General features: G+C 42.7%; 1 protein-coding gene across 6 annotated transcripts in view; it reads left to right on the top strand.

The window, feature by feature from the left end:
- The window catches only part of elavl4 (ELAV like neuron-specific RNA binding protein 4), a 122,606-nt gene that overhangs the window by 23,031 nt on the left and 73,534 nt on the right, over positions 1 to 26,041 (top strand). The window contains exon 1 of one of the 6 annotated variants that reach the window (XM_054791027.1): positions 299 to 605. The exons of the other annotated variants lie outside the window; for them this stretch is intronic. Within the exon in view, the coding sequence (XP_054647002.1) occupies positions 582 to 605 (24 nt within the window). The 5' untranslated portion in view covers positions 299 to 581. Of the gene's footprint in view, positions 1 to 298; positions 606 to 26,041 lie in introns of those variants that run through there. 6 annotated transcript variants of the gene reach the window in all.

Here is a 26,041-nt window from a genome sequence, read left to right as displayed (position 1 = left end):
GCTGGGATTCAAAAAGCCTTTTCTCTGCCAAAAGCGGGCTGAGGCTGGCGTGTGCCGACCAGGGCTCCGAGCCAGCCAGAGAGCAAAGGTGTTAACACCGAGGGAGGGGTGGCGGATGGGGATGGGGTGGAGGGGAAGGCGAGGCCCGGGTTGACGGGCAAGCCAAGACGCCAATGACACACTGGAGGAGAGAGGTGGAGGGGGCGGGCGCTGCTGAGAAGGGGACTGGGGCGGGTGGCTGTGAGGAGGGAGGGATGAGGGGAGGGATGCTGGCTGCGCTCGCATCCAAGCTCATCATTCTGCTCTCAGCATCTGTGGAAGAAGGCGATGCCTGCGCCGTGTGCACCTTCCGCTAAGCTGCTCCCCGCTCGCCGCTGAGACTCTGGGAAGCCGAGGACAGAATATTAAGAGGCAGAAGGTCTGTCGCTGCAAAGTAAGACAGGGAAGGAGATTGAGTAGCATCTCTCGGAAGCGTTTGCTGAAGCTGCTGTGTGGGGGGGTGGGTGGGTGGGGGATAAGAGAGACACAGAAAGAGAGAGAGAGAGAGAGAGAGAGAGACATCAACCACCGGCGTCTCCCAAATGGAGTGGAATGGGTTTAAGATGGTAAGGAAGAAAGCTCCAGGCTTGCCATTACGCATAATTACACATACATTTCTTACTAGAATGCATGTCTATAACTTACACAAGAATGCCAGGTGCCTTCAGTGTGTTCTTTCCTGCGGAAGCTGTGCACGAGGAGGTGCACAGGTGTAAGGGAAAATGAGGCTTTTCCTGCCTTGGCACCATTCTGAAAGCTCTACCTGCATGCATGTGCATTGCTGCAACATCCACGTACTGTACATAGCTAACGAGGCGAGGAGGCATGTTATCCGTCATGCCGCTTGTGGACGCGGGAGTAGGTGTGTTTGAGTTACGCGCATGCCCGGATTACAGTGTGTAATGCTGTGTGTGTGTGTGTGTGTGTGTGCGTGTGTGTGTGTGTGTGTGCGTGTGCCCCTTTTTCCAACTTTGCATCCATTTCATCCGTTCACCTTCAAGAAAAGGGGCAACGTGAGCGGCCATATTTGTTTCGTCAACTGCCAGGTGTCACCCGGTTGATTTTCCTCGCCAACGTTGCGCCACGGTCAATGCCGTTACTTATTGTCTGTTTGCTAAATGACTTTTACAGCGAGACTGCTGTTAAATGTGTGCGCATGTTGGCTTCTTTTTCACTGGGTGCAATCAAAATGCTAATCGGGCCTCCCACTGGCCCCCCTCACTCTGCTTGTTGACCAGGACACTCAGAGCTTTGTGGTTAAGTGAGGCATGGATGCTTAGCAGGGACACGTGATCGATAAAGGCAGGGAATCGTGGGGAACAGAGAGGTTGCACGATCAAATCCGGATAAAGAACAGGTGAAAGAAAATTGGACGTACTGTATGTGTGATATGAAGGTTCTGATGTGAGCCAGCGGGGCGCCCGAGCTATCACCTCACGCACACACACGGATACCAACACGCAGGACTCTATTACCCTCAGGCAGAACATAGTGAGCTCCAAGGTTACACATCAATGCTAATAGGCTAGGGTGTATAAGGAAAGTATGAATATGTATGAAGTCTATTAAATGTAAGTGAAGATCAGAGGATCGATCGTGAGTCGGCCTCATGCTAGAAAATACGTAAAAATGACTCCACCACTGAAAAGATATCATGATTTTAAAAAAGTAAAGTACAGTACAGTCACATTGCAAGAGCAACCACGAATAGTGAAAAAAAGTCATTTTTGACACCACGATAAGCTACGCCGCCTCGCACCTCCCCCTCCAAACCGTCACGCCAGCTCGCCGTTGACATTCTCCTCCGGCATTGCGATCCACATTTGCAATAAAAGCGACTGATGGAATTCTTAGATGAGATTCGGCTGCGGTAACCCTCCCCTGTCTGTCTTCTATTGCCGTTTTTCGCTCGCGACGAAGAAAGCTAAAGAGATGAGGTGGGTTTTCTGGAAAGGCAAAAATGTTGTTACAAAAACATTTTATTGCTAGAAACCCGCAAATTTACCAGGACATAAATGCTGAATCGCGAATATGCGGGGGTCCAACGTCATTTGCATGCTTTTGCACTTGTTATCATTCGCAGGCGCAAGTTACAGCGCCGCTTCTCACATCATCGCTATAAGTGGCGCAGGGGTCAAACCTCCAACAGGTCACAGCAGTGGGTGTGCGCGTGTTAATGCATCTCATGGTGGGACCAGCGCGCATGTGAGTGCAAATAACAGTGGACAACTAATGCATAGGTTCACGTGTGTCCCCGCCTCTCCTCGTCTTGCTTTTAGTTCAATTACTCAATCTTGCAGAGTGTGTATAAAAAGACTCGGGGCGGCGGACGCATTTAGACGAAGCGGACTTTTTAATTGCGTATTTACTGCGGCAGCTTTGTCTCCGAGATGGACAGACGGAACGTTTTATTGTTTGGAACTGTCGGTGTAAAATTGTTCTCATTACAATTTTGATGGAAAAAGTTGAGCAGGCAGGCATAAGAGTGATTAAAGCCTTGGAGTGACTTTTTCCTGAAAAAAAAAGGCAAGTTCAGCCACAAAACATCACGTATACGTACGCTAAATGCGCTATATTTGACCATACATTGTATCAGGATTCATCGTTGCTTTGTTTACCCAAGATTTAGATGTGCCGAACAAAATTTAGATGTGCTAATTGGCATACTGCATAAACTTTATCTCACAGCAACTATGGTGCGTTCAAGGACTGCTGAACAAAGTGTGAAATAGCGACGCTTGACGTAAAAACATTACCAGTGAAACGTAAAGACATAACCAGACAGTATTTATGGGCTTTTTCCACAGCGGCACATGTATGCTGTACATTTGAGCTGTATTGTCACATACATTTCGAAATGATTACAAACTTAAGGTAAATTAAATGTGTTTTCGGCAGAAAAACTCTAAAAGTCTATTTTCAGAGAAAAAAAAATGTGAATAATTTTTTGAACCCAAAATACGCAAATGTGCAGGCCTGTGAGTAAGAGAACGTTTGTATATTGTATTCACTCGTTTATTAATTGCTTCCAGACCCGACTGCGGTAAGTGAACTTTCTGCAAAGTAGGATTCTTTGTTTATAAATGGAATATTTTGTAGTTAGGACATAGGAAACCTGTTTCCCACCTTCTAAATATGGTTTTTAATATCATTGGAGCCCTCGAGACATGAACTAACACCCCTATAGTCACCTGTACACTCATATTCCCCAATATAGTTAACAAGTCATGTAAGACGTATGTGCTACACAGTGGTGTGAAAAAGTGTTTGCCGCCTTCCTGACTTCATATTTGTTTGCATGTTTGTCACACTTAAATGTTTCAGATCATCAAACAAATTTAAATATTAGTCCATGACAACACAACTGAACACAAAATGCAGTTTTTTCATGATTTTTATTATTCTGGGAGAAAAAAAATCCAAACCTACACGGCCCTGTGCGAAAGCATGGCCCCCCCTTAAAACATAACTTTACTGTGGTTTATCACACCTGAGTTCAGTTTCTGGTTTTATAATTAACAAAGCCATTTCTAAAGATTTGGGACTCCAGCGAACTACAGTGAGAGCCATTAGCCACAAATGACAAAAACATGGAACAGTGGTGAACCGTCCCAGGAGTGACCCCAAGAACGTAGCAACGACTCATCCAAGAGGTCACAAAAGACCCCACAACAACATCCAAAGAACTGCAGGCCTCACTGGCCTCAGTTAAGGTCAGTGTTTATGACTCCACTAAGAAAAACACTAGGCAAAAACGGCCTGCATAGCAGAGTTCTGAAACGAAAACCACTCCTGAACACAAAGAACATTACGGCTTGTCTCAATTTTACAAGAAAATGCCTTTGAGAAAATACCCTGTGGTCTGACGAGACAAAAGTTGAACTTTTTGAATGTGTTTGTTACATCTGGCGTGAAAGTAACACCGCATTTCAGAAAAAGAACATCACACCAACAGTAAAATATGGTGGTGGTAGTGTGATGGCGGGCAGTTTTGCTGCTTCAGGACCTGAAAGACTCGCTGTGATAAATGGAAGCATGAATTCTGCTGCCTACCAAAAAATCCTGAAGGAGAATGTCCATTTTTCTCCCTAATAATAAAATGCTTCATTTAAAAACTGCATTTTGTGTTCAGTTGTGTTGTCATGGACTAATACTTAAATTTGTTTGATGACCTGGAACATTTAAGTGTGACAGACATCAGGAAGGAAGATAAAACACATTATTATGCACACGTTGCAGATAGGTACATAAGAAATGAAAATGATCATGCAAAAGAAGTCAAAGCAACATATTAAAAAGGTTTCAGCATCGGGCATAGTTTCCAATGAATCCAGAAAGTAGTTTGATAAACGGAAGTGTGGAAAACACACATTTGTACAGTGGAGCTCTGGATGCAAAGCGCAGCCATCACACTTTTCACTCTTTTCCTGCATAACTAGCCGCTGTGTTTGGTATACTGTAAACACAGCAGTTAGTTTAGCCGTAAAGATGAAAGTTGTATATCCGTGTTGCTGGGGACATCTGTGAAGAGCGAATCAGGAGGGGCGCTTTGTGTCAGCTGACCGAGGTCATGTGACATCTCCAAAGTGCCGTTCATGATGCGGGTGACACTCGCGATCGACGTAATGGGCACCCCTGGTGTACGGTACATATGTTTTCCTGTCGGCCACCAGGGGCGCCAGACCTGAGGAATTCTCTTCGCTTGCGCAATAACAGTGTCAAATATTCCATCTTAAGTCTTTAAAGACGGATATCCCTCAGGTGTGGCTCACTTCCTGGAAGCCGGGCTGACTTTTGTTGCGTACTGCAGCATTTTTCTTTTTGTTTTTTAAATCCTGCAGCGTTTATGTGAGTGCATCTTTTTTCATTTGAGGCGTTTTCCCGTTGCATGTGTTTTATGCTGGAGGCGTTTGGACGTTGCCGCACGTCCGCCCCCTGTAGGCCACCGTAGAAACGGCACCGTCAGTGACTCAGGCAAAGCGAAAACAGTTTGCTGGTGAAATATTTGAACGACGCCTCAGTCGGCATCGCCGAGGGACTGTTATGTCGCGGTTACGATCCACGCGAGTCTGTTTTGTTTGACTCTATGCGGCGATTGCCATTTTGCCTGTTTTTAATATTGCAAAAGTGTTTTCATTGACTTTAAATGTCTCTTCTTGGAACAAAGGCTGGATGGAAGCATTTAATGAGCTAAAAGCCTGTTTGAATAAGAAGCCGCTGTAACAATCTCTGTCCCAATTAGCACGCTTTGGTTTTTAAATATTCCTTTTGTGCGAAGCCTAAACACACATGAAGACTCACAAAACGTTCACATTGAAAATTTAATAGGCTTCCAGAGCGACATCCTTAATTTATTTAAAATGTTGTTTTTTTTTCTCTCTTGCTCTGTCTTTCCCTTTGCATTTTCAAAAAGGCAGAAATGTGAGAGGCATGGCAAGTCTTTCTGCTGTGAGGGGAGCAGCATTCACAAATACTAGACCTAATTCCTTTGGCAGCAGCTCAAACTGCTACAGACAGACACATAATCAGCTGGGGAGCGTTAGCGCCTCAGCCCACTAGCAAACACAAGACCGAGCCCTTGTTGTGCATCGCTGCTTTTCAGAATAAATATCCCCATGGAAAATACAGTGGGAGGAAAGAGGTATTCATGTGTGTACGGCTCTTTGTTCAGCAAAAAGATCCAGAAGAAGAGACGGAGCGCCGGCTTTCTTAGCCACTTTGCCGCTCATTCTCTCCCCATCCGCTATCTCGCCGCTCCCTCTGTCTCTCATCCTCCACTGTACGCTGTGTGTTTTGCTATTCATACAGATGTTAGGATTTGAGTGGCAGTTTCTCCCGAGACCGGGCGCGAGCGGCTGACTCGTCTCATCTGCATTTTGCATCCCAGGAAACAAAGCAGAGCAGAAAGCGGCGCAAAGTATCAGCAGGCAGACAGGTTGTTTGTTGTGTGTGTGAGCGAGGAAGACAGACAGTCTTCTTGTTTGTGTGTGTTTGTGTGTGTGTGTGTGTGTGTTGTGTTTGGCTTTGGCAGCTTAACTGGCCTCAGAGCTGTTGCGGAATGATGTTTAAAGGACATTTCAAGGTCACGCCTTCGACAGGCCTCGCTGCCTCCGACGTATTAAACATTTATGCATTTCTGTAGCCAGATGAATTATAGATTAAACATGAAACTGAACATGCTGCAAAATGGCACCATTGTGCTTGGTAATAGACACATTAGCGTCTACAAACACGGCGTCGCACGCCACGTATCCTATCAATAACAACACTCCCGCCGGCACCTTGTGTGAGTGCACCCTACATTATAAATGTCTCTCTGACTGTTCTCAGTTCCTGTTTCCACGTTATGGTTGCATATGGAGCCTCAATATCGGCTTAAAGCGATATCCCATATCCAGTATTGTCCAGCACTTTATTAGCGACAGCGATATAGGCAGAAGAAAAATAACTAAATGTTCTCCTACTATCAACAAGTTAGACAGGTGAGGGTTCATAAATTCCAAAATAAGAATCCAATGAAAAAATGCTGGCAATGATACAATTTGTGAAGCTGCACATTTCTATGTGGCACAAACATCCGTACGAGAACAAAGAGCACAGCGTGGAACTCTGCACTGTCAGTGAAATTATAAATTGGGCCTACTGAGCACGCTAAATGCGTGTGACTCCAGGTGATTCCTCCTCAGGTGTGATATTAGACAGCAAGTATTAAAAGCACGATATCATCACATGCGCGCCGATATCTCCATTTGCAGTAAAACTGACACCAATATGAACCTATATCTACGCCAATATCGGCTGACCGATATTATCAGACATCTCTAGTGTTGTATTATGCAGAAGGAGGCACTGTTTGTGTGGATATAGCTCAACTTTCCATAACTAATGTAATTTTCTACTTCTTCTGACTCAACAGCGCCTCTGCTGGTTGCAGCCAATTGCTGCACTCCATTTTGCCTCGATTGCTTCAAGACACTGTCGGCTCCACGCAATCGTCTACGCTCTCAGCTATGAACCAATTGCTTAATTGGTTGTTATGCCCGTCCTTAATAGACACCCATGTCCTTTTATATTTGTGGTTAAGATTTATTCATTTATAAGTGACAAAGCAAGGGAAATGTCCAAAAAGCTAAACTAGAAAACTAGAAAAGTTGATTTACACCATAAATATTAGTCCTACATGTATTTTATCTACATATTTAGATTCCTTGACCATGAAAGCATACCATTAGCAATTGGATTCATAATGATATCAACATTAGTTCACAACAATGTCATTTTCTGTAATGGCGGTCTTCTTCTGAATCTACCTCCATAGCTTGTGAAGATACAACACATCCAGATTCCACAGTGTCTTGCTACACACGATGGTGTTTGTTGCATGTTTATAGTAGCTTGATTTGCTCTCTTCCTATGATGAAAACTCCGAGGGTCCCTTATTCTTTCATATTCTGGATCATTGTATCCGGAATTATTCCATTATCCGGATCAGTCTTTGATATTTTGTAGAACTTTTTGGGAACTTGTTCTGTATTTTTTTCCCAAGTGCTCTGACCATTTTTTGTGGAGCTATATGCACAAATGCCAAAAATGGTCTCATCTCGCAATGACCCCCAAAATGTAACCGGTTCTTCCATATCCATTTCCGACAATTCCTGAAAATCTCATCCAAATCCATTCAGAACTTTTCAAGTTATTTTGAACACAAACAAACAAGCAAACATAAAACCCTGGCAAAAACATAACCTCCTTGGTAATAAGCTAGGATCCATTTGCACCCAATTTTAAACTGACCCATCCGCAAAGTTCCAGGACATACATTGGTTTTCAGTATTCATTTACCCCAAAAGGCCAGACAAAAACGGAAACGTACGAAAACCAAAGCAATTTTCCCCAAAGGAAATAATGTCAATCCAATTCATCTCTTCCAGAAACCCCAAAATATAAACAAAATACATTTTATCAAGAATAATTCTAGAAAACAATGCAAACTACATGTAAATGATACATGAAGTGGATAAATACACATTTAACATCATGTTTACCTTCACTGAAGACATCTGTGAACTGTGATTTAACACCTTTGCCAGGAGGAACGTCTGGTTGATGCGGCAAACAGACTAGCTTGTGTAACATTCTCCTTCAACTTTGCCAAATGAATGTACCTGATAGGATACCGTAGTACTGCGTACACTAAGTATCACCAGAGATGCAAGACGGCTGAATAAACAGCCAACGCTGGGAGTACAAGTATAGTCCGTCCACATCTTTATTAATACCACAAGATTCAGTGTACAACAGTTTGTTACGTGCAATATTGTATGATAACCGAGAGTGTACAACCAAATATTGCTGAAACTTTTAGTGGGAAACTCATACTCATACGGAAACTGTAGGTCTGACCGTACAGTGGAACCGTGGTTAGCATCATTGATCCGTTCTAGAAGGTCCGATTCTAATTGAATTACCGCTAGAAATAATGTAAATCCAATTCATCCAATCCAGAAAGACAAAAATGTTACAACAAAACCTTTTTTAGTTTTCAAATGATAGTTTTACATAAAGGAACATTTAACGGCACGTTAAGACGTGATTGTTGACAAAGACACAGTGTGGCACCGAGGTCCACTCGGACACCGCCTCGGTGTGCCGCCATGAGCTATTTCTTGAATTCTGTCGTGTTTGTCGCCTTCTTTATCAGGATGTTGGCATTTGCAACTTTCTTTGTCTCCATTGTGGGTTGTTTTGCAGCCGTGATCAATAGGGAAAGCAAAAGAGCGTTGACTTGTGTATCCAAGCTAATAGGTTGCTAACAAGGACGTTGTGTGACAAAAACACATTAAGAACACACCTGGACTCACCCGGTGTGTTAATAACACAACATAATGTACGCTAGCCGGAAAATGTACCCAAACTGGGGCAAAACTTTGCCGTAAATTTTCAGCGTTACCCGAAAAACATGCTAACTGGGGTTCCACTGTACGTCCAGTTGTTTTCTTTTTGTTGTTTTTTGGATGCATGAGGAAAGAAGACATCACAAAAATTGGAAATAGATACCGATTTATGTTTTTAAAAAGAAAAACCTTGATCCTGTAGTTCTGACAATGAAGCTGACTTTGACTTTTGCCTCGGTTACAAACGTGTTCTGAAGCTCTAAGGTGCGTCTCGTAAAAGTTCAAATGCAAAAAAAACACAAAAAAAAGGAATCGTGATTGAATGAATGAATGCGTGAGGAGAAAAAGCAGCTTCTGAGCGAGATAAAAGCTTGTCTGTGAGGTTTGGTCGCATGTGCGAGACTAAAGATAGCAAAGCAGCAAGCGGTCGTTATCTAGATTAAACATTTGAATGCATATTCCCTGTTTGAAGGACAGGAATATAATCTTTACTTGCAGTGCATGGATGTGAAATGAGATTCCTATCGAGCCTTAAAAAAGCCTTGGCAGCACCTGTCAAGGAGATGTAATGTGTTTGGGGGCTGGGGGTGTGGTTGAGGTCAGTAGAAAGATAAATGTGCACTCTACCATTGATGTGCAGCTCTCCGCCATCACGCCATCACGCTGTCACACCGTCGTCGCCTCCCGTTTGTCGCCTCTGTGGCATATAGCGCCGTATATACGAGCAGAGATAGTCTCCTGTGGGCATTTTCAATTACCCCGCTCTGTACAGCAGTAGGGGGGATTAATCTGCTCGTTTGAATGCGCGCCACACTTAATGGTTTAGCCGGTGTGCCGTGGGCCTCGTCTGTTAGCTCTGATGGTATACATTTAGGCTTTTGTGTCTTCTCCTCTCCCTCTTTCTCTCTCTGTGCTGCAGCCAGAGCCATGTGTGATTGCACCACTCTCCCGTCAAGTTGCAGAGTGAGATTAGATTTCCACACAAGATGCGCTCAGTAGAAATTCTCAAGTCAAACTCCAAATTGATTGTGTAATGACTTGCGCAGAACATTTGGAAAAAGTGACTTCTGCAGCGACTGGAGGCTCATGTGTGGCTGACTTGAATGCAAGGAAAATGGTAAAAATGTTGCAAGGAGAAGCTTTGAAAGGTTGGTTCAGTATATTTGAAGTAGGGGGTGTAAGGGTACATGTACCGTCATCAGTAAAGTTAATTGGGGCCAGACCCAACCCTGATAAATGGAATATTTTGTTAGTTAGAGCTACGGATGTCGATCCACGGCATTTTGAAGATCGGATAAAATCGGCCTGATCCGGTTGCCGTATAACGTTCGTAACTCTGGGCAACACTCCAACACGGTTGGTTGGTTGGTACTCGACTCCTGCCACCAACAAGAAGAAGAATACGCAACACCACCATGCAGACATGCCCGCCGTGTACCGTGGTGACGTTAGTTTCACGTTGGATGCTGGATATTCTGCTCCGTAGCTACAGCGGTAGTTCCCCCTCACTGTGCCCGGACTGCTGTGTCCTGGTGCGGGGAGCTTGCACAAGAAGTGCTGCTGTAACCGCTGGTTGTTTATACTAGGGAATGCCAATTTGATCTTTTATTGGGTCGTTTATTGGAGTAGGGCGCTGACTCACAGAGGTATGTGCATTATTTTTAATGCTTTGAAGAGCTACTTTCATAACCATATTCAATTCCATAAATTCATGTTTGTAACAAAAGGTTGTTATTAAAAAAAGGTTCGGAAGCCAAAACATGTGAATCGGGTCACTCCTAGTTAAAGCATAGAAAACCTCTTTACGACCTTCTAAATCCGCTTTTTAACATTATTAGAACCCTCTAGACATGAAATAACGCCCCTGTAGTAAACACTCCATTTATCCATTTTCTATACCGCTTGTCCTCTCTAGGGTCACGGGGATATGCGATCCTATCTCAGCTGACTTCACGCGACAGGCAGAGTACAACCTCGACTGGTCGCCAGCCAGTCGCGGGGAACATAAAGACAATCATTCAGACCCACATTCACACCTACGGACAATTTAGAGTCTCCAGTTAACGTAACATGCATGTTTTTGGAATGTGGAAGGAAGCCGGAGCACCTAGGGAAAAGAAAAACATGCAAACTCCGCACAGAGACACCTCAAACGGAGATACGAACACAGATCTTCCAGATCTCCTGACTGTGTGACCAACATTTCGGCCACCTTTGCACTCGTATTACCAAATGTAGGAAGATATAGTACATACGTAGTACATATACTCAAAGAAAATAAGTAATTCAAGACATATATAAGACTTGTGCTCGGTGTGTGTTGCAATAAATGTGTTCTGGACGCGTGGACAGGAAGTGACTTTGGTGGTTCAGAGAGTTTTAGCTGCAATATGGCCACAACAGTTGCCTGTGGTATTAATATTGTGAAGAGTGAAGGTGCGAAATTTGAACCGCAATGCTGTATTTGTAATCATTTTTCGGTGCGGAACCTTCAGCTCGATACGGAGGCATCCCAAGTGATGGACAGGAAGTGTTTATGGTGTCTAGTCTGTCAACAAATACAGTCCAGTCCAGCTTTTGGCTAGCGGGAGTCGTGGCTAGCGATAGCAGCAGGGAGAAACCAGAGCTTTTGGCGTTAAAGTATCCTGTTTGGGGAACTCTTCTCTGTGAAATACGTGAAGTGGATAAGACGGAAGCAACGTGCTCTACTCTAGACAGAGCCAACTATACCAACACAAAAAAACTTTACCTCAAAATAACAATTTATGTACAAATATAACACCGTGAATTATTTACAGTTTTCACATTTGGAACTCAACTATGTGTGTGCACGTGTGCATGTGTGTGCATGTGTTAAAATTTCCACACAATGCGTAACATTCTGCACGCTGCACTCGTCCACGCTCTCTCACTTCCTCCTTCCTGTCATGTGTGATTTTTCCGTCCACATGATCCCTGCCGAGCTCCTGTCAATATCCACTTCTGCCACCTTGTGGCCGTTTTTATCGCTTAAAATTGCTCTGAAAGGGAAATCATCACCTCTTTTTGCCTCTCGCGCAAAAAAACGCAAAAGACGTATAAATACGTTGTTGGGATGCGTTTGGGTTTATAAAAACGACGTCTCTGGTATTCAACGAGTTAAAGAGTTTATTGCTAACCAAAACAGCAATACCTACCACCTATCAGGTGTTGCCAACAAGTCGTGCAGTGTTAGCTGGGTTTTACATCATGGAGCGACGGCGTCTTTTCCGTCGATTAGCGTTCCATCGGCACCTTGGTGGCGCGCCTGTGTCCCCGTTGTTTCATCGCTGTTTGCAGTAACGTCCTCAACATTTACACGCCGCTTCCGTTTATTCCTTGCCTCCATCAAACTGTTTACTCATGAGGACACATGATGGACGGCTGTCCTTTCCCTGGCAGCGATTTGATTATAGGAGCTCCAGTTTGGAGTTGAATCAATAACCAGATTATCACACACACACACACACACACACACACACACACACACACACACACACACACACACAACACTGACACACCCTTATGTCGCACTCTTGGCTACAGACCGAGTTCTCGTGTACAGGGTGGGTTGATGCCTGCGTGATTTAGCTCCATGCCTTTGCTGCAAGGTACACACACACACACACACACACACACACACACATATATAAGCGTGCTGTGTCTGAGATGCAGCTGATGTGGAGGAAAGAGTGATTAGATTAGGAGCAGCACAGGTTCTGCTTAGCAGCCAGGCCAATGTTCCTCTCTCGCTCTGCCTCTTGTTTTGTGTGTTCGTGCTGTGCTGTAGGTTTTCTCCTTATCGTGCACCTCCAGGCTGTTTATAGCCTTTTTTTTTTTTTTTTAAATACCTGCTCAACAAAGCCAACATTGCCACTCGCACCCTCAAAGCAGTTTTAATTACAACACCTGCTATGAATTTGACTGAAACTTGACGTCTGTTCAGAGGTTTTTTTAGATGAGATCTGTGGTTTTTTCCCTTTCTTTTGGGAAAGTTACAATTATTTTGTTCGTCAAGGTCTTTTTTTGTTTTTGTTGGACGGAATACACAAGCAGTTTGGTTTTGTAATTCTACCAAACTGCATGACGGTGAAGTGTGTATCACACCACACAAACGGTACAGCTGCAATCTCGCGATCCAGTTCAAGAGTTGTATTGAAAAGCCAGCTAGTTTTATGAAGATCAGGGGTGTCCAAGCTTTTTCCACTGGGGGCCACATACGGAAATATGAAAGGATGCAAATTTGCCACTTTGATATTTTGTAGTAATAAAAACGTGGGTGTATTTCAAGCAAAATAGTACATTGTGGTTTTGGTGAAAAAGAGTTTTATTCACAGAAACGTCGCTCTTTGCCCTCAATGTTGCGGTTGTTTTTTAAAAATATTTCCACTTTCTTCTCAATAATATTTGGGAATTGTTTTCTCATAATGATTTTGTTCCCACAATATTTTTTACTTTATTCTTATAACTTTTTTTCCCCAAATTCTCAAAAAATGACAAGTTTATTTTGTTTTGTTTGCTTCTCTTTCATATTTCACCTCTACGCGCTAAAACGACCTATTTTTTTCTCATAATTTTACGGGTTTAATCTCATAAAATTGTGACTTTTTTCCTCATCACGATACAACTTTTTTCACTTCATATTTTGACTTTATTCTTGTTGTTTTTTTAATATAATTTTGTTGTGACTTTACTCCCATTATATTTTGACCTTATTCCCATAATATGCTAACTTTTTCCCCAACCTAATTTTCCAACAATTACAACTTGATTTCGTTCCATTAGTTTCTCATAATATTCCAACTTTCAAGAAATATGTATTTTCTTTAATATTTAAAGTTTATGCTACTAAAGTGAAGTTACTTTTCCTCACACAATTACAACGTTGTTCTCGTAAAATTACCACTTTTTCCCGTTAGATGACAACTTTTTTCTCGTAATAGTTTGACTTCAGTCTTGTAAAATTACGGCTGATGCTTGAATTTCTGCTGCTTTTTTTTTCCTTGTTAAATTATGTTGTTAGAAAAAGCAGCTGCCTTGTGCAAATGAACCCCCGGGCCGCAACTTTGGACACCCCTGATGAAGATAACTGAACAATCAAATATTGTTTTTAACATCAAAGCTGTGGCCCACAATAAAATTTGTGATGCGCAAAGGCATATCATTTTTCAAAATGATGTTCATGTGCTCGTGTAGCCTCGTTGACTAGCATCGGCAGGTGAACGAGCAAAGTGTCAGAAAGCTACAACAGGAGTTCCCCTGCTTGATGGTTTGTTAGCTGGAAACAAGTCCACTCGCTACGACATAACAGTTTATCGACTGCAAACCTTTTACAGTAGTAAACCGCAAGTACCGCAAGTTTTTAAATAATTCTACTGAGCTTTTCAGTGATATACAGGGCATTACGGTAATCACAGGGACTGCGTTTCAGCCTCTCCAGGAAAACTGGGCTTTGATAAAAAGCAGAGTGGGTGTGGATTTGTTTACAGAACAGTGCAGGCCTGTGTGACGGAGAGGGACAGTTCTGCAAGACAAAGTTCTGCAAAAAAGTGATCATTTATGGGAAGTAAACAAGGAGAGACATTCTCATACTCTTGATATTCGATGTTTTATATTTCATAGTTCATATTGTACTTCCAACATGTACATTGCGGGTGTCTTATTCGGTAAAAACCTGTCAATTCCTTGTTTTTGAGGAGGTCTGTCATTATATATATTGCAGTAATGCATGCATGAGGTGTCCATGTACAAATATATCATGTAAAACCCATACAAATAACACTTCACATGGATTTTTTGTCTTATTTTGGCTGTGAAAGTGTCCAGCAGTTCCTAATCTTGCATCTCATACGCTATGTAGATAACCAAAATACGACAAAACACGAGACATGACGCTATGATATGATGATGTTCTACACCGGTGCAAAAAAACCCAGCTGAAACTTACACGGGAGCCACCAGATTGGACGCCTTCACAGAGCCAGAAATGGGCTTAAATGTCAGAAGGTGTTTGCCTGCACTGAGAACTCAAGCAAAGGCAAATCTCGCTGGCGATGTTGGACGTGATAGGAATGTTTATTTAACGGTCATGGCTTTGTTTGTTTCTAACATGCTGAACAAGTTACATTAAGGAATGTCACATGACTCCAGTTAGGCAATTCAACATGCCCGAAAAGGAGGAGGAAGAAGCCGTGGTCTCTGTCAGTAATCTCAACAACCACTGATAGCTTCTTCACTTCTTGTGTTGAAATGTTAGCATTTGCCTCTGTTGTGCTGAAATGGCGTGGGGAAGGAATGGAGTGGAGCAGGACAGTGATAGTAATCGGCACTGAAAATGCTCTTCTGTCGGGAGATGATGCTGTGCACTGGATGATGCTGGTGGTCCGTGATGGAAAGGAGCCTCCTCGCTGTCCTTTGCTCTGCCACCGGTGTCAGGCTGTCTGTCCTGCTCAGTGCCAATGACAGAGCCCGCCTTCCTCACCAGTTTGTCCAGGTGTGTGGCGTCCTTCGTCTTTAGGTTGCTCCCCCAGCACACTACTGGATACAGGAGGGCACTAGCTACCACAAAAAAAGATGTGTCCACAAAAAAAAAAAGGAAAATAAATACCAGATAAATAACACATATTTTAAATATAACAAATACACATAAAATAATATAAATACATAATAAACAATAAAATAAAAATACAAAACAAATAAAATGAATTAAATGAATAAATATAAATAATGAGATTAAAGATAAGTTGATAAATAAATACAGGAGTAAAAACTGACAGAAACATGTACTGTATAAATAAATACTAAATATAGACTCTGCAACTATATAAAAATATAACTATATTAAATAAATATATGGAGAAAATAACACAATTAAAATATACAGTATATACAATTTGTATTATTTATTTGTATTATTTCCAGGCTTCCAGGCAAATTCAGCCCCCGGGCCTTGAGTTTGACACCGGTGCTGTACAGCCCAAATGGACTAGTTTGTTATGCTTAATATTCTCGACAACCTAGACTGTTTACAAAAACCGAGGCAACATTTTGTTTGAGTTTGTTGCTCCAGCCCTTCCGTAATTCCACTCCACGTATTGATATGCACATGGATTGTTTGGCTTTAAAATGGCGTGTTTTTAATGTCTCTGGGTGTACTTACGCACTGTCACGAGGGAGTCCTGATGAGAAGGATGGACATTTTATAGAAAATGAGTGCGAGCGTGACGAAAGGCCATCCGAGCTGACGGCGCTCATTCATCACGTAACATTCATCACAGTTTAATGGTTACTCAAGATGCTCCGTATATAAGACACATGACAGCCCTGCTAAAACCTCTAATGGCACTGAATTAAAAATGGAATCCTGTAGGGGACGTGATAGTGATTTAGCCCCTTCAATCCACCGTGTCCTAACTTAAGGCCGTGACAGCAATCCCTCCCTTTTGTCGCACCCGGGTATTAGACAGCAACGCTCAGCAGAGACATCTCATTGATTCTGAGCGTGAGACGAGCTGGTGAAAAAGATGGCGTGTGTAAAAAATGGCTTTGCGGGTTTCTCAGGGGAAGACTGTGGTCTGGACCGTGGCGCCGTGTTGACGAGCAACCCGGGATAGGATGGAGAAATAGGGGCAAGGGCCACCCGATGAGGGACTGTTCCCAGCACAGGAGTGAAAACAGGGGATCTTTGATGCGAACCTGTGAGGCCAGGTCAGGGTTGAGGCGGGGTGGGAGCGGCTTGGGAATTGCTCTGCCGGGCGAATCCCAGCCTTCAATTCCAGTGCTCATCCAACAACACCTACCCCCCCCCCCCCCAACATCCACCCCTCCTCCAAAGCCTCGGGGCTGCGGCCAAATAGCGAGGCAGGTGTCCAGCTGTTCTAACACCCCCACGAGGGAGGAACTTTAGAGGACCAGTCACTGTGGCTGCACAAATTGAAGTGTCATCTCTAGAGTGGAGATGCTCACCAATTTTCTGCATGCGTTGGTGCAGATTTGGGATTCAGCCAGTGGACAAATGTCCTCAGCAAAGGAGAATGTGAATCTTTGAGTGCGTGCATCAGAGAGAGCTGAGATATGAATAGATCACTGCAGGTCTTCATTGTCCTTGAAGGATGTCATGTGACTGTAGCATGAAATTGCCTTTGAGTCAGTCTTCCAATAAGAAAAATTAAATATTATGTAAATGATGTCAAATGTGTGCTGACAAGGATGCAATCTATATCATTACTTGGCTCACAATAACATGAAAAACAAGAATTATGTCATCATTTTTCGCATGTAAAAGCAACCAGTAGGTGTTTCCCGGCGGATGGGGGGGGCACACACTGCTGTGGGACGGCATCCCCAACCTGGAGTCGTCACAAGTCAACCCACGTGGTTGTGTCAGTCATCTCAGAAGTGTTGCTTGTTGACAGGTCACTCCATTCCTCCTGCAGTAATCCCTCAGCTATCGCGGTCAGCTCATTCAATACCCAAGACAGATTTGTACGTTTTTATAAACCCGAACGCCCCATCACAACAACGCACTTACTCGTCATTTACGTCTTTTGCAATGCGTGTCACTTTCAGAGCAATTTTAAGCCATAAAAATGGCCACAAGGTGGCAGAAGTGCATTTGATAAGAGCTCGGCAGGGATCATACTTGTAGATGGAAAAATCACACATGACAGGAAGGAGGAAGTGCGAGAGCGTGGCTGAAGGTTACGCAATGTAGAGAAATATTAACGCATGCGCACACTCATAGTTCAATTCCAAATGTGAAAATTGTAAATAGTTCATGGTGTTATTTGTAAATAAATTGTTATTTTGATGTTAAACAACCTTTTTTTGTGTTTTTGTGTTGTGGTGTAGTTGTTTAGATATTTGAGCTGTCACAAAAGCAACAAATATTTGTGTCAAAGTGAAAGTTATGCTTGAAATGTATCTTTTCACAAAAAGATGGTTTGCTTCCTTTTCTAGTCAGGAACTGATATTTACCTGAAACGTACCTATGTTCTACTCATTATTACTAAAAAAACGGAAAAATGGAAGAAACTATCTTTTTTTCTGACAAAAGATGGGAGTCTAATCTTTCTTTTGGTAGCGTCCATGCTTATATATCCATAGAACACAATAGTCTGTGTGCCTTGAAAAGTCAGTAAAAATCGGTACTGAAGGTCTTTTGAAATACGGCTGGGATTGAATGACTTAATTGGTTCCAGACCCGAAATAAGTACACAATACGTGATAAACAATACGCCCCTTTTTGCACATTGCTGCCGTGAGGCATAGCGAACCAAGTCAGCCTGAGGCAGGTGAGAAAAAAAAAAACAATTGACAGCACGCGGCAGAATGAGAGAATAAAACGGCAGAATTCACCTGCAGTCAGTCCTCGGTGGTGTAATGGTACAGCTGCTGCCTTTACACCCCTGTTAGTTTGTAATGGATGGATGGAATGGAAGGCGCGAGCGAGCTTGCTACTAGCCACACACAGTTGTTAACAGCGCTTGCGAGGCTTTTTGATGAGGTCATCATTTGCGCGCTGCAAAATACGAGAGCCCATAGGCCTATATGCAGCATTATGTTTATTATCGGCTTTCATTATAGCGAAAAATCCTGATACCGATATTGACCGATATTACATTTTTATGCCAATATTGGGCTATCGGATGTCCCTAATTATTATTTTAATATTTACCATATTTTCCGGACTATAAGTTACTCCGGAGTATAAGTCACTCCAGCCAAAAATGCACAATGAAGAAGTAAAAAGACCATATATAAGTCGCACGGGACTATAAGTCACATTTTTGGGAGGACATTTATTTTATAAAATCAGAGATCGAGAGCAGACATTTCATCTTGAAAACAAGCTATAGTAATAACAATACAATGGAGAACAAAAGGCTAAACAGGCATCTGTTAACGTAACGTGAATAGGTACAGTATGTTAACGTAACATATAAACAGTTATCCAGATAACTATAGCCTAAACAACATAACAAAACTAGTTTACTTGCAGCTTGTAATCTGAAGAATGTGATTTTCTTTTTGGGGGCATTTGTGTTCCGTCTTTCACAGTTGATGTCTACATTGTAAATTTTCAGTGGTGAAGATACAGATAGCAGATACTGGCACACAAGCCTAGAGCGCCCTCTTGTGGCTGTCAGTGTGAAAAAATAACACATAGAAGTCGCTCCGGAGTACAAGTCGCAGGACCAGCCAAACCATGAAAAAAAGGTGTGACTTATAGTCCGGAAAATAGGGTATTTGTTTCCCATGTATTCGTATTACCCCAAAACATGCATGTAACTGAGTTCATGTTCAAGCCAAAAGTATAAAAATAGGGCAAGTTCTGCCTAGGGCCCTGATAATAAATAAAAAATAAATAAGTACAGGAGCAAAAAGTGACGGAAAATTTGCATTAAGGTTCAACTTTTTTTCCCAATGTGGCACCAATACTCTTTGTGATATCACATAAATCTTGGTAACCTAGATGAGGTGTTAATAGAAACCCCGTCTGGTCCATCCATCCGCAGCGTCCTGTCATCTCGTGACCCCTGACCCTCTGCAAGCATGCGCTGATTACCCAGGAGCTGTGAGGGGGTGTTGTAGGAAAGCGGCATCGATCGGCGTGAAAGCCCGAAACGTCACAAGAAAGAAGAAAAACGGCGGCGGGAGTCGAGCCAAAGTTAAATGAAAAATTGCTTAGATACACATCTCGCGTGCTGTGGAACATTTATTATTCCGAGTCGCGCAGATAGCAGAGAGGCGGAGGAGAGGAATCCATTTGGTAAAGTAGATGCTGATCGATGAGACTGGCGGCAACAGAGGAGCGCTTGGTGTGTCTTGTGTGTGTGTGTGTGTGTGTGTGTGTGTGTGTGTGTGTGTGTGTCCCAGATTACTTTAGCCAATTGATCCGGCCCAGCATCTGTCAGACCTGCAGGACATTTTGAGAGCTCACAAAAAGCTGGACACGTTGGAAAGACAGGAAGAGGGGAGACGTGATCGTGGAATTCTTGTCTTAATCTCTTGCTCTCGGTTTCTTACAAGCTCCTATGCTGCATCACGTTGCTTATATCACACTTTTTACACATCAGCAGTCACCCAGTGCTTCACAAGGGACAGCTAAGTATAGCAGGAAACTTCAGACGAGAACAGCGGAGCCTTCAAACAAGAGCAGCGACACAACTCTTTGAAATAATGATGCAAGTTTTTTTGTATTCCTTCAACCACATTTTACTTGTGTTTTTTCACAAAAAAGCACGTGACACTGCATGTATATCACAGGTTTTCAAAGTGTTGGGCAAAAGGCTTCAGGGGAGGTGCAGCAGCTTGAGAAACGTGATAAAAAAAACTGCCGACTCTCCACAAGACATGCTACAGAGAATCAGTTCAGTTCAGTGAGAGGCGTTCAATAAACGTCGAGGCAGCAGGCGTCGCATGAAGCGCCTGTCCTCAAAGATGATTATTACCATAGATATTTCCCCGTGGATAAGTGCCGTAATTTCACCTTTTGGAAGGCAGAAATAGGATGCATTTGATGAGAAATGTTCTTACTTCAAGTTATAAAATATATTTATAACGCTGTAATAATAATAATAATAATATCAATAATAATTTGCCTCTTGTTAAACATTTATTTATTGAACTAAATCAAGTTGTAAAATTCCTATGATCATGCAATTTTATTAATTATTAATTAATGATCATTAATAAAAAAATGAATTGTATTTTTTATTTTACAAATATTTTATATAAATAAAACATATTTAAAATATATTAAAAATAAAAGTAAATGAATAAAATAAAAGTGTGAAACAATATAAAAACTATATATTAAAACTTATTTTATAATTCAATATATAGAAATACTAATTTACTTATATATATATATTTGTATATACAATCAAACTTGTCTATAGCGGCCACTAGAGGAAGTTTGCAAAAGTGGCCGCTATAGACAGGTGGCCTCTATAGACAGGTTGGCGTCCAGTTTGAATGTTGACCAGTAGAGGAAAAAAAGGGAAATAATAATAATAATAATGTTGACCAGTAGAGGGCACTGCGGACTGCGGATGAAAGTTGTACAGCACTACTAGGGTTGTTATTATCATGGTTCATGGTTTTAATCCTGAACATGCATGAGTCAAACAGTAGCACATCACATAGTACAATTCACAATTTTGCATGTCCAAAAAGGAGTAGGAAGAAGCAAAGCTTATTTAATCCTACCCCTCATCAGTTTCACATCAGTTGCAATACATTTATTCACCTCTTGTTCTTCCAAGTGTACTTTGTAGGTCTACATGACAATGTAGTGCAATCATAGCCAAGGTTTTTACTTACTAAAAGGAAGCTAGAGGCTTAATAATAACTGATAGAATATATCCACCACCCACAGAACAAAGCTGTGCTAGTAATGTCTTACGCTTGTTTTTAATATTTTACTTTTTATACGGCAGAGTGTCATTACAGCTTTAGTTCATCAGGAAGTGACGGGAAGTGACGGTGGGCGTCCCGAGCAGGAGAGCTAGGCTCAGTGCTAGCTGTGAGTTTGGAGAGAGTTGGGAAGTGTGTTTATGTTGGCGTGGATGTAAAGTCCTGCAGTGTTCTCCGCTGTTAATAAAGCCATTAAAGTGCATCGGCGACGTGAGTCTCTCCTTCCCCACAACAAGCGGCATTACGGTATTGACCAGTGCACACCAGGAAATAAAAGGTGTCATTTCTTACATGCATTGGCTGGACAGCTATGTAGTGGGGCTTGTTTAACCTTTGCCTTGTGGGCAAGCAGGAAGGAGAGACGATGCTGAGAGATGTGTGTGTGTTCTGAGCTGCTGTCTGGTGGCCGCGTTCAATAAATAAAGTTGGCAGAAGCAACAGGAGAAGTTTTCTTCTTTGCTTCAGAGCTGAATAACACTGACAAGTTAACAGACTAGTAGCGAACGGAAAAGAAGACGGCTTTTTTGTGTCGAATACAGAAGATGAGGACTTTGATGGATTTGTGGATGAGGATTGATCAAAAGTAACGTGAGTACATTCTAAAATACTTCAATTAAGTACAACCGAACCCAGTTTTGCTCCCGCTGCCGCATGCATGCTAGCGTATGTTTTTTTTATTGTAGCGTCGCTGGGAGCACGTCCTGTTCCCAGCCTACTTTGCGGTAATGTTTTGGTGCAAATGCTCTTAAAGTTACATGTTTGACCAGGAAATAGCAAGCTCAAAAGAAGACGGCTTTTTTATGTGGAACAACTGAGTTTGTGTGGATCTTGTGAATGATTGTGACTGAGCTAGGACTCAGTAATTAAAGTCTACACACGACGGCTTCATTGATTGAAAAACGAAACTTTTTCGTGCATGAAGCTTCTACTTGAGTTGGTAATTTGGCCGCTATATGCGGTCAGATATTGACCAAGGGAGACAAAATGGGTGGCCGCTGGCCGCGTTGGACAGGTGACTGCTATACACAGGGTCTATAACATGTAAATTTGCTGCGGGGGATTTTTCAGTGGCTGCTATAGGCAGGTGGCCGTTCTATGAAGGTGGCCACTAAGACAGGTTTGACTGTATGTAACATATATTTTTAAAAAAAGAATGATTTGTAGTGATTAGTTTAGGCCGGTGGTTCTCAATGCCATGCCTTCCCAGGGGGAGAGAATTGAAGTTTATTATATTTATTTACATATTTATCTGTACAAACCACCGCATGAGTCGCTGGCACCAGCATTCTGCATGAAATCGCCTGATTAGCAAAGTAGTAAAATGAGCTGAGATAATAACGTAAAACAATTTCCAATTTAACATTACTCACAGCCCCCGACACCTCAGCGTGCCCCCATAACAGTTTATTTTTAAGTAAAGTTACGTTTTTATGGCTATTTTGTATGATGGCGTATGTGTTATATAAGTGCTAACAATGAGTTGGCATGATGGCAATATAAATGTGTTTTTGTAGGTAAATACTGTATGGATGGCTTTTTAAGCATTGCATGCCTGCCACATTTGTGCAGTCGCAGCAGTACAAAGCGGTCGCGCGGGCACGAGGCTCACATATTTTTTGCAAAAAGTAGCCCATTGCATGCGCGCCTCCCTAAAAAACAAAAAGGAAATCCTCATATCTGACGCGAGATGGTGAGACAAAACCTCTAGCGAGTAGGATGCTTTGCACGCTGGCTCCATTTTGTTGCTGCCAGGCAGCGTGTCGATCATTGGAGAGATCCTGCAGCATCCTGTCTACTCTGCATTCTCCACAGCCTCCATCCTCCCGAGCCAAGTCAGGCTACATCGATTGTCTGAGCTGTGTGAGGGTGGTGGTGGGGGCGGGGGGGGTCTACAGTGGCTCAGCACTCTTCAGTACATTTCTGCTTTACGCAGTACAAGATGCAGTGGCGTGACAAAGGTCACAACGGGACGAGATGACTTAGGAAATTGCTCCCATGACTGTCCTAAGTGAAATGTGTTTTGCATTAGAAGGAAGCCTCGGCAAAATGGATGCATAAACTGTCAGTTGTTTTGTTTTTTTTGTCAGACGAATACAAATGCTCCCGTTTCCTCGCTGTAGGCAGGCTGCAGCTCCCAGACACCACCAGCCAGGAGCCCAAGGAGACAGGAAGCACTTTTGCAGCATCAAATATTCATGGCCCTATAGAGTGTATTGATTATATAATAGGTTTTCCCAGCATCGGAGCGCCGACTGAAATGTACTCCATGAATAATTGAAAATGCATCCACCAGCGGATTTCCATCTTAATGATTGGTGACTTTAATTGAGCTTTTATTTGACATTTTCTTCAGAGATGCGTGCGCGGGATGACGGCAGGGAGGCGGAACATGCATGCACGTGTGCGTGTGGCCTGCCTGTTTGTGTTAACGAACGCGTGAGCGTCGTGTGTTATTGCGCAACCACCGGCTGACATGTGTGACAATGGCAGCTCACGTTCATCTGCTTGCTGCTGCTTACATGCGATCACCACCACGTGCGTGCAGACGATGATGATGACGCCGCTCAGCCACAGCTTTGTGGAATGGGTGAAAAGGGCCTCACGTTTCCTTCTTTCAGGGTAACGTTTTAGCCTTGTACAGCGGTGTGAAAAAGTGTTTCGTTTGTTCTTTTGCGTGTTTGTCACTTAAATGTTTCAGATCATCAAACACATTTCAAGATTAGTCAATGGCAACACAACTGAACATGCAAGCAAGTCCACCTCTGATTGGCTGAAGACTTTGGAGTGGCCTAGTCCAAGTCCTGACCTGAATCCTATTGAGATGCTGTGGCATGACCTTAAAAAGGCGCTTCATGCTGGAAAACCCTCCAATGTGGCTGAATGACAACAATTCTGCAAAGATGAGTGGGCCAAAATTCCTCCCCAGCGCTGTAAGAGACTCATTGCAAGTTATCACAAACGCTTGATTGCAGTTGTTGCTGCTAAGGGGGGCCCAACCAGATATTAGGTTTAGGGGGCAACCACTTTTTCACACAGGGACATGGAGAGTTGGATTTTTTTCTCCTTAATAATAAAAAGTTTCTTTTAAAAACTGCATCTTGTGTTCAGTTGTGTTGTCATTGACTAATATTTACATTTGTTTGATGACCCGAAACATTTAAGTGTGACAGAAAATAAGAAAATGCTTTTTCACACCGCTGTATTTAATGGATGCAATAGGCTTCACCAGACCCCCTTGAGACAGCTTATACTCGATAGTGGTGCACATGTAAGTATTAGCGTAGCTATAGTATCCCTGACAATGTCCACACAATTGCTCATAAATGTTCTCATTATGAGCTTTCCGGATGGCCCTCCATTAGGCTGTCATCCTCTGCAGACAGAATTCAACATCCAAACATGTCAGTTTTTGACAGGTTTAATAAAATCCTGTCACCGGCACATCTGAATAATGACAACAACCGGCAAATTGTTACAGTTGAGCGTCCAAATTCAAACGCCCAATTTGGAAATCCTTCAAAATGTTCCAGGAAACACACGTCAAACAGGCCTGGCTTGACGTCAGCATATCGTGCGAGGCCGTAGCAAACCTTTGCGGAGTGTCTTAGTCCCTCTGCATGATTCATGAGGTTCTAACAGTAATATGTCTCTCTCGAGCGTGTTTCATGAGGAAAATCCCTCATCTCGCTCACTTTTTTGCTTCACTTTTGAGAGACGAGGCGCTCAAACGCTTTACTCTTTGAAGTAGCGTCTTTTCATGATGCCTTGAAGGAAATACCTCCATCTTTATGAACATGAAGCTCAAGCCCCCCGTGTATACCGCCCCCCCGAAAAGCAGGCTTCGCTACACATCTTAAAACAAAGCCTGGAACTACCCCTCAGTCAGCTACAGATTTGAGTTTTATCATTTATTTATTTTTTTTTCCCAGAATAAGTTAACCGAGCATGATGTTGCGGTGAAAATTGAGTGTAATGTTAGCACCGTAGCGCACACTGCTATGCTAGTATTGCTAACGTTTGCGTCTTCCTGCCTTGCTCCTTAATGTTATTGTTGGATGAGATACACGGCGTACAGATATTTTAAAAGCGCATTTTTTTCTCTGCATTTCGGCCTCTCGTCCACACGCTAACGGCGTTTTTTCTCCTTAAAAACTGAGCTTTTGGAGATTTTCAAAAACTCCCGCTTGAGCTTTAAACCTTTTTTTAAAACAGAGTATGAATGTTATTGACTTTTTGGAGCGGCCGTGTGTCTTGTGATGCATATCGCTGTACGAGAAATATCTCGCTATATGTAATGCACGACCGAGTCAGTTGTGGTTGCTTTTTTCAGGCCTCTGATTGGACAAAATGCGCATGGCATTACCGGGGGTGGAGGAAAAGTGTGTATTTGAACATATCTGCGTGAGTGTGGTTCTAGCCTTACTGTGCACATGTAAAAAGTAGATAAAGTGCACAATAGAGCTTCTTGGAGACGCACACTCTGTTGGAGGCCACAGCTAATTAGCATTAAAGCTACACACACACGCACACACTCAGTGTGTTCCCAGTAGGGTTGACTAAAAGCACTTTTAAACTGCCTAAATTCCAGCATCAAGGCTAACTCACACACTTCCCGACCACTAATGTGGCACCTCTGAGGCTTATTTAAAATGGTTGAAAAATTGCATAAT

The sequence above is a fragment of the Dunckerocampus dactyliophorus genome, chromosome 10 (genome assembly GCF_027744805.1).
Source record: "Dunckerocampus dactyliophorus isolate RoL2022-P2 chromosome 10, RoL_Ddac_1.1, whole genome shotgun sequence".
NCBI lineage: Eukaryota > Metazoa > Chordata > Actinopteri > Syngnathiformes > Syngnathidae > Dunckerocampus > Dunckerocampus dactyliophorus.
The sequence above is the reverse complement of the archived record's forward strand: the minus strand, read 5'-3'. Positions and strand labels throughout refer to the sequence as shown.